The 17518-nt window shown below is 41.1% G+C and overlaps 1 protein-coding gene across 1 annotated transcript in view; it reads right to left on the bottom strand.

The window, feature by feature from the left end:
- The window catches only part of PPP4R4 (protein phosphatase 4 regulatory subunit 4), a 79850-nt gene that overhangs the window by 33816 nt on the left and 28516 nt on the right, over positions 1–17518 (bottom strand). Inside the window, exons 3-5 of the mRNA XM_035106785.2 lie at positions 15110–15212; positions 4271–4418; positions 3177–3250 (exon numbers count right to left, since the gene is read on the bottom strand). Coding sequence (XP_034962676.1) covers positions 3177–3250; positions 4271–4418; positions 15110–15212 — 325 coding nt within the window. The remainder of the gene's footprint in view (positions 1–3176; positions 3251–4270; positions 4419–15109; positions 15213–17518) is intronic.

The raw sequence follows: 17518 nt of genomic DNA on the forward strand, positions 1-17518 counted from the left end.
CATGCAAAATAATGAACCACCATCTTGAGAACAAAGGAATAGGGAGGTGGGAGAATGGTAGGAAACAATGTGTATTGATTTTTACAGCAGGGGGTTCTTTTGCTCTCAGGATGGCAGGTGGCACTCAGTGCAAGATGAAGCCAAAAGAAAACATTTATGAGGTTCATGCCTGTCCCTGTGCAGTGCCGCATGGGCACTTGTGATGGACGCAGAGAGTCTGATTGGATGGGCAGCAGGTAAGAGCAAAACAGAGACACTTCTTTCTTTGGGGAGTGCCATTAAGAGTTTCAGACTATGGTTGGGGAGACCCAGGCTCTCAGCCATGAAATTCACTAGCCAGTCACTATCTCTCAGCCTAACCTACTTCACAGGATTGAATTTCATAGAATTTCATAGAATCATAGAATCTTAGAGTTGGAAGGAACCCAAGGGTCACCTAGTCCAACCCCCTGCAATGTAGGAATCTCAGCTAAAGCTTCCATGACAGATGGGCATCCAATCTCTGTTTAAAAACCTCCAAGGAAGGAGAATCCACCACCTCTCATGGGAGTCTGTTCCACTGCTGAACAGCTCTTGCTGTCAGAAAGTTTCTTTCCGAATGCTTAGTCAGAATCTCTTTTCTTGCAACTTGATGCGGTTGCTTTGAGTCCAGTTTGTGCAGTTATATGTATGGATTTGTTCAGGAAGCCTCTAGGCAGGGCCTTTTTTCAGTCAGAACTTGCCTCTTAGGTGGGTGCCATTGCCATTCTAAGAGAACAAGAGAGGCGTTCGTGGTGAGTTCTGGCACCTCTTTTTCTAGAAAAACAGCACTGCCTCTAGGTTAGTTTTGGTGGCTGACCTGCCCCCACCCTCCATATGGCTTCCCACTCAGTCCTCTCTTAACTGCTACTGCGGAAGTACTGTTTCCTACTGGTAACTTAAACGTTTGGATGTGTTCTTCTCCTTGGGGCCTGCCCGGCTATTCCCAATAATAAATGCTGAATCTGCATACTTGCATCCCACACCCAACACCTACACACACTGCCATAAACATGCATTCTCTTATTTCAATTTCAGTCTCGATGCAGTGAACGAGGTTGGGGGAGGGGGGGCGGAGCTTCCTGTCCAGAACAATTACTGAACGTTTGCTTCTCCTTAACAAGACACATGATTAAAACCCAGTGCTCAAAAAAAAACACAAAAAAACCCCCCAACCTCAAACAAATAAACCAGACTGGTTATTTCATGTTATTTTCTATTGCAGACCACTTGAAAGATTATAGTGGTCTGAGCACACCATAAGCCATCCCCATTTTCTTATCTCTCTTTCAGGAGTGGCCTGTGGGGAAGCGTCTGTGAATGAAATGTGTGAAATCAGAAACAAACCTGAAAAGGAAGACTTGACATTTAGAGCAAATGAAACTCCAGAGTGCTTTCGTCTACTCTAATTAATTAGATTATGAAAAGGCCTACATGCCATACCTGACACGAAGCTACAAACATCTTACCAATTATATTCTGCACAACGCTACTCATGAAAGTTAATATTATCTTGTTTTCCAGTGTTTCCAGGGAGAAAATGCAAGAAGTCAATTAATTTTTTAAAGTGGATTTTTTAAAGCCAGAAGTGCTTTGTACCTCCCGAAACCAACGTTTATAGTTTTTTCACCCTTTAATTGCATTTTTTAAATTCTTGTCATTTATTTCATTTCCTGTGCAACCATTCATTTGATACAGCTTTCCTTCAGTAGGATGCCTGCCCCATCTCAGAATTTACAATGGAGTGTGTACAACATACTGAGAACTATTCCCACGCCAATAATATTTGACATTTGTACAGGATATTCTGACTGTTCAAAAACCCTCACGTACCTTGTGCCTTCAACCTTTACAACTGCCCTGCACAAATTTCTAGGCACCAATTTAGAATTTTAATCTATTTTAGTACTTTAACTTCTGTATGTTTTAAAGTATGGCTGCAATTTTTTATTGATTTTGTTGCTTTATCTTTTTGTAAACTGCTTTGAGGGTGGAGTTTTCGGGGGCGATCAAGCAGTGTATAATCTTTTTGAAATAAATAAACAAATGTGACTCACCAAGCTGGACAAGCACAGCTCACCAGACCACCAAAATGGCAGGCTGCCACATGGCCTGCTAAGCTGCATTCATTCAACTAGATGGGCCACCCGTTGTCTATGCTTGCTTTTCAACAGGGTTTCCCAAACTTTGGTCTCCAGCTCTTTTTGGACCACAACTCCCATCATCCCTATCTAGCAGGACCAGTGGTCAGGGATGATGGGAACTGTAGTCCAAAAACAGCTGGAGACCCAAATTTGGAGAAACCTTGCTTTAAAACAATCAGTATGTCAGATGCATGCACCCTTGCCAACCCAGAGCTACCCCTACCTTGTCCATCCTGGCAGGTGCAATGCAGTGCCACCAGCAAGACACCACTGACTTGCCCCCCGCCTCAACCACTGCTGTCCTTGTATGGATTGAAATTTGCTTCCAGTGCCCTTTAGATGTTCTCCCAGTCACATGAGAGCAACCTATCTGTTAACAGCTCCAGTAGGGCTGAGAGAATATTCAGGGGAACCAAGCACAGGGTTGTGAAACCTATTTATTGGGTCCGTCCCATGGAATCAGCACTACTCCAGGGGGATGAGGGAATTCAGATCTTCTCCTAGTCACACAGGAGCTCTTACAAGTAACTGGCTCCCTTGCAGCTGGAAGAACACCTGAAGCAGGAAAGGGTAACCTGTGGCTCTCCTGTGGTTAATACTAAAATTCCTATCATCCTTGACTGTTGGTGATGCTGGCTGCAGCTGATGGAAGTTGGAACATGGGTCATTAACAGCAGGAGTGGCTTCAGAAACTGGGATACCCCTACTTTGGCTCATGTTCACAGACAACAGTGATGGATGGACTCTGCTGCAGCAGCCGTATAGCAACTCAATAGCACACTGCTGGAGCCCACTATATTTTGCTGCCTGAAGCACACAGCTGGGAATTTTTGAAATATTAAGCGGTATGTAAGTGCTTTTAATCAATCAAATATAATTGAACAGCATGCATAGTTTGACCCTAAATAAAAATGTTAGGCCAAATGTTCAGAAAACTGTAGGACACACTACATCCTCCCCCCTTCCCAGACTGTATTCATGTTGTCTGTTATATTCAAAGGAAAACAAAATTACCTCATGTCTGATGGTTTCTTTTGGCAAAGCTTCTATTGCAGCAAGAAGGGTTTCCAGCCATGCATTACTGACACCTGTGAGGTACAAAAAAGACTGTAGATTTATACATGTTATATCATATTCCTATTTCATGGAGCTCCTTCAGGTTGTGACCTCAATTAACCAAGCTCTTAAATGGCAACTAACATGAGGATGGACAAACCCACGTGAAACTGCTGAGTGAAGGTCATCTGGAGTTAAAGAACGATGTGTCAGCAATATGCAGATGATATGTAACTCTCTTTTTCATCAAGGTAGCAAAAGGTGCTAAAACAGTGCTTGGCTGCAGTAATGGATAGGATGAGGATCAATAAACTGAGTCTCAATCTAAGCCAAATGAAAGTACCGCTAGCAAGTGGGTTTTCCCTCCCAGGTGAATGGTGACCCACCTTTTCTGGAGGGGCCTGCACTAATCCTAAAGGATCAGGTCTGGAGTTTGGGAGTGCTTTTTGTCCATCTTTTTCATTAGAAGCAAGTGGCCTAGTATGAACTGGTCACAGTATTCCAGCTGCGGTATGACCAAGGCAGAATAGAGCAGTAGTACTATTACTTCCCTTGATCTGGACACAATACATCTGTTGATGCAGGCTAGAATAGCAGTAGCTTTTTCAGTTCTTTCCTGCGTAGATCTTTAAAAAACGGTACATTTCTGGGATGCTGAAGGGCTGTTTCCTTATCTAGGACATTATTTTTCTTCTGGACCGTGCTAACAAAATCAAGTCAGCTTCCGGAGCACATACACACCACATGAGATCTGTTTTAAATCTGCTGATACAATTCATGGCTATTTGAACCTAAGCACAGGCAGTGATCACTTAAAGGGGAGTGTAGACTAGGAGCTTGAAGCTAAGGCCCTCAAAGCTCTAGTGTACTTCAAAATCAGGAGTTGGGTAATCGACTGCATACTGCATTATACATAGTGTTGGCAAGATCGCACTATGGCATTGTTTTATTTTTATTTTTTTATTGGTGCATGCACTGCTTTAAATGGTATATCACTGAGCAAAGAAAAAGCATAGCAAGCTAAGAAATCAGCAGCATGTCATGCCTCTGACCTGCATCTCTGTGCTCCAGATTCTGTAGAATGATGTGTAGGAAGGAGTGGGAGTAAGTATGGATAGATATTGACTCCTCTTGTAGAATAGTCAAAAGTGAAACAGCAGCTGTTAACTGCATTTCCACCCCTGCAACAGGAAGGACCTCCTATGTAATCAGAGGTTGGGGGGGGGAGAGAATATTTAAATCAAATAATGAGGCTTATAGATATGAAAGGCAAACATAACCATTACAGCAAGAAAGAGCATGGTCAGGCCAAAAATTATCTGTACTGTACCAGGCAAAATGCACCATAATTTTATAAAACCAGACGAGCATGCAAGGCAATGTGCTAATAATTCATCTTAAATCCTCTCTTTTTGCCAAATATAAACTGTCCAGCTAGTTTTGATGAGTTTCTTGCCTAGGCAGAAGAAACTCAATTTTGAATTATTCATTTCTGCCCCCTCTTCACTGACCCACATGCTCACAAATATCCTATCAAATTCAATCCAGCGGGTATGGTCATTTTATATTGTGCCATGTGTATGTAGAATACAGTCCAGCCTACATTTGATTTGGTCACCAATGTTATGTACCTCTGTTATATATGACTGTCAGTATTCTTGGGGGGAAGGCCAGTCCAAACCAGAATTCAGGCCGACCTTACCGCTGGTGTGATAAACAGCAACATTCAAGGGTTGGATCGTTTCCACCAAGAGCAGGTTCTGTGGCAGTCCTGACACTAATATGGCCTATGAAGATTAAAGGTGGCTGCTATAAATCTTCTAAAAATTCATGTACCATATCTGCCTTATTCTTGTTCTTATTTTCTTTGTTTGGTTTTGCTTTATCATCATTATTCTTATTAATTTAATTTAATTTTGTAAACAGCTGTGGGGCATTGTATGAACAGAGGCATATAAATATTTTAAATAAACAAACAATTTCTGCCCATCCTTGTTACCTAAATTCACACTGGCTTGTTTAGGTTGTTCCTTTTGTTATACACACACAACTATATAAATCATAGCAAGGACCCCAATATTGTGTATTGGTCACACTCTTAAATCTTAGGGATGTTATTACCTGGCTTGGAATACAAAATCATCCAGCTAATTCTCAAGTGGTACGAACTATAACACGTTTCACTCAGTTAATTTCTGGATCTGGAATACATGTGCAAGTTCAGCTGCTTAGGCTACTTTGTCTGTGGATGTGCTTTTGTTCTTTAATATTAACCCCTTACTCTTGCTGAAACTCTTCTTGGCTTAAAAAAAATGCAAACAAAGAAAACCGAGCCACTCTTGTTTGGCATCTTTGCCACTCAGGTCACTTCTATGAATTGTTTATATTAATGTTACCGCCATCCAGTTCTAAAAAAAACCCAAACCCACTTGCTCCCTGGTGTACTTCCTTTGGCATTGTGGGATGGGGGCTCACTTTCCAAGTGGCTTTCAGACATAGTTGGTGCTGGGAATTACAATTCACAGTGGGCAATCTGATAAACTGCAGCACAATCAGCCTGCATGCACAGTGTTTAGCCCAAACAGAGTTCTTGGAAACAAACAAGCTTTTTCTTGAACACCCACAAAAAACCCTTCAAAATACAAAGCCACTTCTGAAACAAGCTGAGAGAGTTTACCCAGTATGTATTAAGATTCCCAAGATTCTGTTGTGTATGCGATCTGGCTCTGTTCTCAATTGATCCTGCTAAATTCTATTGGACAAAATAATTGGGCTGCAATGTGGAACACAGTTTGAGGGGCAACACCTGTGCCTCACCCCAGATACGGAGTTAACTTGGAGCAGGATTAGGGGATTCTTAACCAGTACTGAGTCAACTCATTTATTTCCAGCAGAATGGCTGCTACTCATTCCAATTGTGGTGGTGGGGAGAGGTAAATTAAGTAGGGGAAAATGTGGCAGTGTGAGCAATACCTGCCTGCCCTGCCCCCAGCAAAGTGCAGCCCAAACTCCCCTGCAGTACAGTGTGGGTCTTCATACAGAGTCTAGAGAGGTGCCCTCTCTCTATACACAATCAGTCTATCACAATGATGAGCATTTGTATAATCAATAAATGGCATAAATATACCAAAAGCACTGTGCATCAGAAAATCAGTATGGCAAAGATGTAAATGGATTATAACGTTTTTTTACTGAATATCATTAACTGTGGCTTTAGGTATCTTTCCTGTTTAGTGAGGCTTCTATATTCATGTGATTTCCTCCATGCACAGCATGTCTGTCACCACAAATCAAGTAGAACTCATTTCAATTTATGTGTTGTGCCTCTGAACTGGAGATACAAATCTACTGCATACCTAGAAAAGACGTCTAAAATGTACAGGCCAATATTTAACTTTAGTTCCTATAAATTCTTGATATAGAAAGAATGTTTATAGTACAGCAATGCCTCATCTTAACCGGGGGTTCGGTTCCAAGGGTTATGCGTATACGCTGAAATTTCATACATATAGCCAAACCCTTGGAGCTGCCCTGCAGCTAGCCAGCCTGCCTCCTCTAAAGTGGCTGATGAAGGTGGGGGGGGGGATGGAGAGAGAGAGAGAGAGAGAGAGAGAGAGAGAGAGAGAGAGAGAGAGAGAGAGAGAGAGTGCATCCCCAGCAATCCTAGAGCTTAGTGTGCTGAGTGGACCTTGCCCAGCAAACAAGGCCAAGAGCTTAAAAGCTCTTTTCACTCCGGGTCCAATTGGGGTTACCCAGTAAGAAAAGAGCTTTTAAGCTCTCAGCCTTACTGGCACACCAGCTCTAAAAGTGCTGGGGATGCTCCCATGAGATCTTTCAGGAAGTCACATTGTCCCGTGAGATCTTGTGAGAGCATCCCTGCCAGTCCCAGAACCAGCCCACCTGAGTAACCCCAAGCGGACCTGCCACTGAAAGAGCTTCCAAGTTATTAGGCTTGCTTGGGACCTGACTTGCACAATTTCAACCAGACTGTCTTCCAGTGTGAACAGTTGAAATTACACAAGTCAAATGCACATTAGATGAGGTATATCATCTGGGAGGTGGGAAGACAAGACATACCGTATTTTAAGTATACGTAGAATGAGATTTATTGATACACTCAGCCTATTTGTTAAATGGTAAAGTAATCTGCTCAAATGGTTAACAATATAATAAATAAAATGTTAAGTAAGTTCTAATTTCTGTCAGAGTGAAAGCTGACAATATAAACTGTCAAGCTCTTTTAAAACCTACACAAAGGTATTACAAAGGAATAAAAAGATGCAGTACTTCAACTTTCCTTGATGACTCTGATACATAGAAAGAGCTGCACCAAGATGGAAATTTATGGCACAAAATTGAAACATTTGACATCCAAGTGAAACATCCTGGCTTAAAGATTTTGCTAACAGCTGTTGCGTGAATAGAATGTGTGCACGTCATTTCCTCTATGCAAGACGAACAACCATGACAGCTCAATATGGAAATGTCAATCCAGAATTACACATATGAAACACAAAACTATTGTTGTTGCTTAGTCGTTTAGTCGTGTCCGACTCTTCGTGACCCCATGGACCATAGCACGCCAGGCACTCCTGTCTTCCACTGCCTCCCGTAGTTTGGTCAAACTCATGTTCGTAGCTTTGAGAACACTGTCCAACCATCTCGTCCTCTGTCGTCCCCTTCTCCTAGTGCCCTCAATCTTTCCCAACATCAGGGTCTTCTCCAGGGAGCCTTCTCTTCTCATGAGGTGGCCAAAGTATTGGAGCCTCAGCTTCACGATCTGTTCTTCCAGTGAGCACTCAGGGCTGATTTCCTTCAGAATGGATAGGTTTGATCTTCTTGCAGTCCATGGGACTCTCAAGAGTCTCCTCCAGCACCATAATTCAAAAGCATCAATTCTTCGGCGATCAGCCTTCTTTATGGTCCAGCTCTCACTTCCATACATCACTACTGGGAAAACCAAAGCTTTAACTATACAGACCTTTGTCGGCAAGGTGATGTCTCTGCTTTTTAAGATGCTGTCTAGGTTTGTCATTGCTTACAAAACTATAAGGAAAATCAATTATTCACCTTTAAGGAAGAAGATTTAAATATGTTCACCATAGTGCCTGTGTGCCTTGATTAAAGAGCTATCTTTAGCATTTTACTGGATATGTGCGATTCAAATATATTTTACAATTCCAAGTTTCTCTGATTTTTCACTAAGGGATGTCTCCAAGGGCTTTGCCCTTGAATGCCATTAAATATCCCTTAATTTGCCATAGAACAAAGCACGGATATCTTGTAGTGGGAAAACAAATTGAGAGTGACAGAACATTGGGGAGAAAGGCAAGAAAGCACCAACAGATTAGGAGCATGAGCTGACTAAGGTCACTTTACCTCATTTATGCCCACTCGACTACTTGGATCCGCAGAACTGGCACTGTTATAGGTAGCACATCATACTAGATCCATACTTCTCAGAAATCAATATTTTGGTGTGGCAGCACCTACACTTTGGAACTGCCTGCTTATTGACATCAGGCAGGCATCTTCTCTGTACTTTTTTTTTGCTGCCTGCTTAAAATGTTTCTGATTAGGCAACCCTATAGAGACATGTAGACGTTACATATGTTTTATTTCTTTTTGGCCAATGTTTGGCCAATGATTTCTTTTTTGGCCAATGATTTCATTATTTCATTTCATTCTTTTTGTAATCCACTTGGAGCTTTCCTTAAAATTGAGCGGTATAAAAATAAACACAATGATCAACAGACTGCCTGCCACAGTCTTTAAAAAGTATCAGAGCCTACCCAGAAGAAAGGTCCCATGGGGATTCGTACAATAGCGTTGCTGCTTGGGAAAGGCAACAGATGATATCCAAAAGCCGTCTCAAATGATGGTCAGTTCTCTGTTCCCAAGAAAAACAATGGCAGCTTTGGAATTGTGACCTACAGGAGTGAAGTTACTAAACTAAACCTTGTGCTGGGCCATTGGGCAGCCTGATCTCTAACTCACATTCACTTAAACTGAACTTGCCATAAGTGCAATACTCATCCTTTTGTTGACCCAAAAGGATCCTAGTGATCAGGATTTACAAAGACATTCACTTCCTTCTCCTTGAAAATACAGATTTTTTGAAATAAAAGAATGCATCATCCTTGTATGTAATGTGCACACTTCCTGCATTCCTGATTGCAAGACATACTGAGCACTAAGCCAACTTGGCTTTTGAGTTTCAGCAAGAAAATTAACCTAAGAGCAGGACCCAGAATTACACAAGAGGAGCCTAACTTCCCTGCTCTCCCCTGCAATCCCCCTTGCACTACCCAAAGCTGTCCCAGTGCATTCCTCCAATCATTTGGAGCAGATTTTGAGGGAACACAGCAGGCTGCAGGCAGGAGTGGACGGTGAAGTCCCATTGCATAAGTGGAAGTCTGACCAGTGTTATTATTATAATTTGAGGATGTTAGAGCATGCCCACGAGCCACTCCTCTGTCTAAATCCATCTTCTCAGAATGGTTTACATTTAACTAGCTTGTAAACAGTGGCATAAATCCCAAGATTCCGGGAGCAAACCGTTACATGTCCTTTTTTTAATGCATACTAAGCATCTTCTCCCACATACCAGCTGCTTGGCTTGCAACAGCAAGGAACTCAGAATGAACAGTGCTGGCTTGCCCATTAGACAAATAAGACATTTGTCATAGGTGACAACCTTGGAGGAAGTAACAAGATGGCACACACACACACCCCTTGCTTCTGTTCCAGTTATGGAAGAAACCCTAAGTCTTGGTGTTCATTTCACTCCTTTTCCACTGCATCCTGTCTTGAAAAAGTCAGGTGGAGAGGACTGGGAGCCAAGGATGGGATGAAAGGCTCAACTGAATCATTTCTGCAGCTCAGGTCCAATTCCTATTCATGTGAAAGAGGTTAGAACCAGACTACATGAGGTCAGACTATTATAATGTTAGTTTGAAGCATGATCACAAATGGGACTTCACATTTTTTATCCTGTGAGCTGCCCTGAGAACTGCAGGTGTAGGGCAGTATACAAATGTAATAAATAAAATAAGAATAAGAATAATTCATTTTTTGCCTCCTGGATTGAGTGCTCTTTAACTGTCATTTGATCATGATTGCAACACCCATACGTCAAACCTCCCTTGTCTGTTCATTCTGAGATTTGCAAAGTTTCTGATATTGGGTTGGAATCAAGAGATTCTGTCACCATATACACTGACATTAATTTAACCACACGTAATGTTCTTCTTGATTAACATTAATCAAACTAACTCTTATGAGGATACCTGACTAGCAAGTGAAATAGGAAGACTGCACTGAGCTGGGAGACTGGGGAGTTTGGGGTTTCATGGTAGCCCTACCATGATTCATAAAGCATGGAAGGATACACAGGGCAGGCATAATGGCTGCTTTTGCCAAGTCCCCACCCATGCTGATATGCAAAATCATTATTCAGCCCATGATATATGACAAAATAATGTCAACGGGAGCAGGTTGGACTATAGCCATAATAGAATGATATACTATCTAAGAAGAGAGGCAAAAGTAGTCATGGGTTTACTTGCTATTCAGTACCCAAGAACAAGTCACTGCCTGGCTGTTCCAAATCAGCTGACCAGCTAGTTTACTGACGTGAAATAATAATTAGTGCAAGATTATCCAACTATCAACCACATTCCCAGGCAAAGTAAGAAGCCTGTTTATTGCCGGGTGTGTTAAAAAAATGTGTTGAAGAACCATTTCCACTCCACTGAAATAAAGTTTTTAAAGAAATGGTGAAAGTACCTACAGAAAACCTGTGAATATTTTGAAAGCAGTATAAGACCTTTCTGATTGTGTTAGCTGAGCAGGATAAGGATAACAGAATGTGTTGTGCTTTAAGCCATTTTGTTATATTTAGATTTTCCCCCAATTGATTGCTTGCACGCTATCCTGAAATCTCAAATGAATAGTTTATACAGTATATTTAAATAAATGCAAATTAATATGTGAACATACTTCTGAAAAATCTAGATGCCACTGTAGTGAAATAAATAAGTACTAACAAGCCTGAACTTTGTGCAATACTACTAATGGCAACAATAGTCATCTCAAATTCACTTGTCCAGTGCTTCTTTAGATGGGGATGCTATTTTTAGAGTAGGATCTGAAACAGGCCTAAGCCCTCTCCAGGCCGCAAAAGAGTACATGTGGGCTTATAATGGCTTGGGAAGAGATGCCTGTCCACACAAGCCCTTCTCCCAATGACTCGACTGGCTCCTGTCGTACCCTGCATAATCAGGATTCCTAATTGGAAAAATCTAATTGCATTCTGAAAAATGCTGTTACTGCAGAACTGAATGCAAAAAGGTTGAAGGAGGGACACTACGGTAAGTGTGTACATCCTTGAGTGGCTTACAAAATTTGAGCTCCCACATTTTTTTCTGAATATAATCTCTGGGCTTGTACACTTCCTCTCCCATTCACCTCGTCGCTTGCGGAAGACAAAAGAATGCACCAGAGAAACCTCCTATTTATTTGAACTCATGATTTCAAGGTAGAAGGTTGCCCTCACTCAATACCTTTTCTCTGTGCTGAGGGCAAAGGTGAGAGTTGAGGAGGGTTACATGGGAGCCTGAAGCCCAAGGGCCAAATAGCACTCAAACAGGCAGTATGTTTCAAAATACTCTTCACCTCCTCTGCTGAGGGAGACCTCACCGTCAAGCTATTCTGAGAAGTCTTCTTCCTTCAGTAAAAAGTCAGAGGATACCCATATCACAACAGTATAGACAAGTTAGCTGACATTTTTAATAAGTCAAAGGTTTCTTCTCATCTTGTCATTTTAAAGAGAAAAGTGAACCAACGTAATTTTCAACTCACCATCACAACATGAAAACGATTAGCCCACATTATTAGCAATGATAGTCTGAGGCTCTTGCAAGCACTTACAATTATTACTCCTTTTCTGTTTGTTCTGTTTTCCCCCAAAGCCTCCACAGTCACTATTATGGATGACCTTTAAAGTCTATCAAATAAGTCAGAGAAATGCAGGAAGAAAGAGGTGGATGGGAATATGCTGGAAATATATTAAAGAGCCCTTGGGCTAAATTAGAAAATTACCACTTTGTTCAGAACTTAAATGAAAGAAGAACCAACAAACAAATGTTAAGATGTGTTCCAGAACTTCAATCGGCAAGATTTCAAATGCCACACATGGCTCAGCCAATTAAAAGGGGGCAATTTATCATTAGAACTCCTACTACTTCCTTACTAGAAGGCCACATACCTAACAACTAACAAAACTGAACCCTTCAGTAGATGTTACACTTGTAATAGAAAGCTGGAAGAAGAAAATAGAGTTATTTAAACAAAGGGGAAATCTAAATGCTTCCTGTAAGCCAGACTGAATAGACTGAGAAAATAGGCAGAGCAATTCTATGCTAATATTGTGCTGCCACTCCATTGATGGAACAGCCACTGCATCCATGTGTGCTTGGCCCAAGGGGACAAGGTGAAAACACATAACACAGAAAACACACAAACAGCATAGCAATGACAGACACACCCACAACATCCCTGAAAATTCTGCCAGCGTCCACCACATGGAAAGCATACGTGAAGGGGCAAAGGCACACAACCTGCTTCACCACACACAGAACATGCATAATGCAACGGCCACCCCATTCCATCAGCCTCAGTGGCGCAGACAATGATGTGTCCCCCCCCCCAACTGCTAGTCCCCATGCATCCCATAATTGAATCCCCTAATGCTCCTCACAACCAGTTTTACAAGCACCACACATGAGTACACATCACACAGGAACGAAAAACCTACATAGCTCCTTAGGCAAGATGCCTGCAAGAAGTACACAGAACTCACCTAGGACAAGGGGTCATGAGCCACTTTTCTGGCAAGCAGCCAATAGAAGGGACCAGGACATACAATGAAGGCAGCCACAGAAACACACTGACAGCAGCGACCTCCAGTGGCCAACTCAGGAGGGCATGGAGTTCTTCTCTCAACCCATCTTTTTTCCCCCTCTTCTCTTTTGAACCCCCCTCACTGTCTCGTACACCCTAGCAGCATCCATTTCACTTGTGAATCCATCATGGAACAGGGGACCTGACTGAGTTGATAAAAGAGAGCTCACTGTCTTAGATCCCATCAAGCCTCTTACCCACCCCTGAAGCCATATATAATTAGTAGTAGTGGTAGTATCATCATCATCACTCCCATGCTTCCTCCCAAAAGGAGGTCATGGCAGCAGACAGCAAAGAAGCAAAACAATCCATTTAAAAATAAAAATAAAAAATATATTTAAAAACAGTAAGAACTTCTAAAAACATTTTTTAATGTTATATTTTTCCAGTAGGGTGGTGGAAAGCGATCCCTGTCTATCAATCCTTGACAACAAAGAAACAACACATACAGCACAGTCAAAATCTTTAACTGTTAGCTAAAAAAAAAATCCCTCACTCTGAAATCAGTGGGAGTAAAATTCTTGGTTCTAGCTCTGCAATGGAGATGGAAACTTATTTTGCAGGATACAAATTAAGTGTGCTTCTTTGCCATGCTGCCCACATTCCCATCCCATTTCAGCCTTTCTGACAGCACAACGTCATAAGCAGAATGGCTTGGATGACTGAGTCATGGCCGCATTCCACCAGCATAGGAAGTCTCGTGTCTAAACCTATAGGACCTCAAGTGTCAGGCTGCAGTATAGAATTACATCCTAAATATCCAAAGCAGCCACAACAAAAATAAAACACTAGTTCATACAAAACCAATTAGGAAAAAAAAATCCAAAAGGAAACAGTAAGATTAAGAATGTATACAAGTAGAAATTCATAGGTGTACCAGAAAACAATAAAAACAACAGCACAGAAAGAAAAATCTAATTAAAAGCTCCAAACCCCCCATGAATGTATTTATCTGGTGCCTAAAAGTTAGAAGGATGGGCACCATTCAAGTGTCCCTTGGGATGTTGCTTTACAACCATAGTGCCACCACCAAGAAGACACTGTCACCAGTCTCCACCTTCCTCAACTCGGATGGGAAGGACACTTGGACCATGGCTTCCGATAATTATCTCAAACAACTTCATATTTTATACAAGCATTTCCAAGCTACAACAGGATTCCATTCACAGGCAGTCTACACAGATGAACTATTGTCTGCAATCCCTCTACTACTTTAGGTGTACCAAAAAGCTTCTGCATGTTCCATAGGCCTTTTCATCTTACAACACAGCATGGAGCACTATTGTTCAAGAATGACAAGTCCAAGGCCACATTGAGTGCCCAGAGCTAGCTGAACAGCTCCTTAAATAATGGGTTCTTTGTCACATAAAACATGCAAGTGAAAGAGCAGGTGTTTGACCTGGGTGGAAGGAGTTCTCTTGGTAAAAGCTTAAGGTTTTGGAGGAGGGAATTAAAATTCTATCTAAGAGTTTGTGAAAAGTCTAATATAAATGCTTTGTAATCTGCCCTCAGCCCTGGATAGTATAAGCAAGCCTTAAATGCATGCATAAATAAACCAGTAGACAAATTATTGGCTGGAGACAACTATTGGAAACCAATAGCACTGATATCCCAGAATAATGCAATAAACATGCATTCATCTCATCAAGATAGCTAGCATTTTTAAATTGCCATACTGTATATGGTTAAATAACTAAAATCTCATACAAATACACTAATTATAAAGAGTTACCAATACAGTGCTATTGGAGTATGTTATTCAATCTGAAAAACATGTTTTCTTTTGTTGCCTTCTTTATTGAAGGTCTGACTCACAACTGTTAAAATCAATGGGAGCTTTGTCATTAGCAAGAATGGGATGTGGGTCGCATTCAATTATTTTAAAGAAGATAAAAAACAACAATCAAAATAAGGCAAACTACACTTACTCTAACTTTTGGCAGGACTCTCCTTAGCGTCTCTGCAGGATTCTGTCGCATCAGAACTGGAAGACTTGCAACCACGCTTGTTCCTTGGATATCCTGACCAGAACTTATAAAAAACACATTTGTTTTAAAGTATTTTGCAATGAGAACATCTTTAGCAAAAGACAAAAAAAACTTTTGCTCATATCTCTCTTGTTTAATCATTAGAATACATAAATTACCATTATTTAATGCTTTGAAATTTAATTTAAAAGTGCATGCAACACAAATCTTCATTTAATTAACTAGAAGTAGCATAACAATACACAACGAAAACATTCTACCTCCTATGTGATGTGATTGAAATACATTCAGTAAAGTCACAATGTATCCTTAAAACACCATTTTAATTGTTTTACCAAAACAGAAGCAACATGCAGCTGAGGCAAGAAACTGTTACAAGCCAATGGAAGTGTTATCATTTCCAAATGCGTAGCAAGTAGTATTTTTGCATCACAAAAAAGCAACTGCTAACTTGAGGGGGCTTGGTAAGAATGTAATCTCAACCCTGAAACCACAAGCAAGAGTAATCTGTAATAACCAGTTGATAATAATAATAACAATAACAATAACAATAATAATTGTACCCCACCCACCAGACTGGGTTGCCCCAGCCACTCTGAGCAGCTACCAACATATATAAAAACATAGTAAAACATTAATTGACATCTGATGAGAGGGCATTCCACAGGGTGGGCGCCACTACCAGGAAGGCCCTCTGTCTGGTTCCTTGTCATTTCACTTCTCACAGTGAAGGAACCGCCAGAAGGCCCTTGGAGCTGGATCTCAGTGAACAAAAGGAGTGAAGATTTTAAGTGCTTGGAATCAAATTATTGTAGCCCTGCTTTCAAAGTAAGATACTCCTCCTTCATCCACCAACCATTTTATCCAGAGGGAGCAGAACCTGGAAAAGATTCTTCTATATTCCTCTCCATAAAGCAGGGATGGAGAACCTGTGGGACTGCAACTCCCATCATCTGTGGCCACTGGCCATGCTTCCTGGCCTAATGGGAGCTGGAGTCCAGCAATATTTGTAGAGCTGCAGGCTGTCCATTCTTGCCACAAGGGCTCAGTTGCGTTCCAGACCTTGTTGGAACAAGTTGTTAACATGGAGTTGTCCAAAGCCCGGCTTCTCCAGGCTAGTACCTGCTACTGACTGAGTGGCTGGTATGCTTTTGATTGTCTATGGCTTACATAGGAACATAAGACAGGCAGCTGCATAATACTGAATTAGAGTATTGGTCCATGTAGCTTAGTATTATCTGTGCTGACTGGGAGTGCCTCTCCAGCATCTTAGACAAGGGATCGCTTCCTAGCCCTACTTGGAGATGCCAGGGATGGAACCAAGTACTTTCTGCATGCAAAGCAAATGCTCTACCACTGAGTTACGGCCCTTCCCCTTTGTCTACTCCTGCTCCTTCCAGAATCTCTTCTCACCCATGGGCTTCTCTACATACAGGACAGGAGACAAATTTATAACATGAGCATGGGATGATATTTTAGGAGCCTCACAATAGCTGGTTCTGACACTTGAGCCTTATGGGGGAAACTGTAACTTGAGTGCTGGGAAAATACCCTTAGTAGACAAATTTGAGATGAAAACCAACATTCAGTTACAGTAGTTCAGTTACGGATTCCAATCTACATCCTGACATACAATCAGAATGGGTTTCTTCAGTAATAAGGCAGGCTATTATGCAGAATATTGGGTTTCACTCATTTAACTAATAGATAGATAGACTGATAGGTATGTATGTATGTCTGTCTGTCTGTATGTATGTATGTATATGTATTAGACAATGCTCATACTGGGGAATCATTATCCTTGAATAATATAACATCTGTTATAAAAACTTTAGGGATAGTCAACTGGGGTCCTTTTGAAGGGCTGGAGAGGGAAGAAATATAAGGAACATGAGAATAAGCTCATTGCTTATTTGTAGTAGAAAGAGACACATAACTCAAAAAAACTCAAAATTGAATGCACAATGTTCTAGATTCAAACCACAACGTATATGGTTAAAAGGAATTCAGATAGCGTTACTAGAAAATACATCTGTCTGAGACCTTGAAGACAGTATGCCCAGATGCACTAACTATCTGACTCAGTATAAGGCACTTTCACATGTTCATGTTTCTGTTAATAAATTCACACGTATTTTAAAAAAATTAAGGGGTCCAGATGGAAATGTTAAGTACACAGTGTCAGTCTCTCAAACTATAGCAAAGTTTTGAATTGCTTCCAAGATCTGTCTTTATGGGAAGTTCTTAATTCTGTACTAGATAAATCTTTTCATATTAATCCTGCTTTTAAAAAAATCTTCATCACACGTTAACATGCTATACTATAATAAACACATATATGTGAATCCT

The sequence above is a fragment of the Zootoca vivipara genome, chromosome 1, assembly GCF_963506605.1.
Source record: "Zootoca vivipara chromosome 1, rZooViv1.1, whole genome shotgun sequence".
NCBI classification, from domain to species: domain Eukaryota; kingdom Metazoa; phylum Chordata; class Lepidosauria; order Squamata; family Lacertidae; genus Zootoca; species Zootoca vivipara.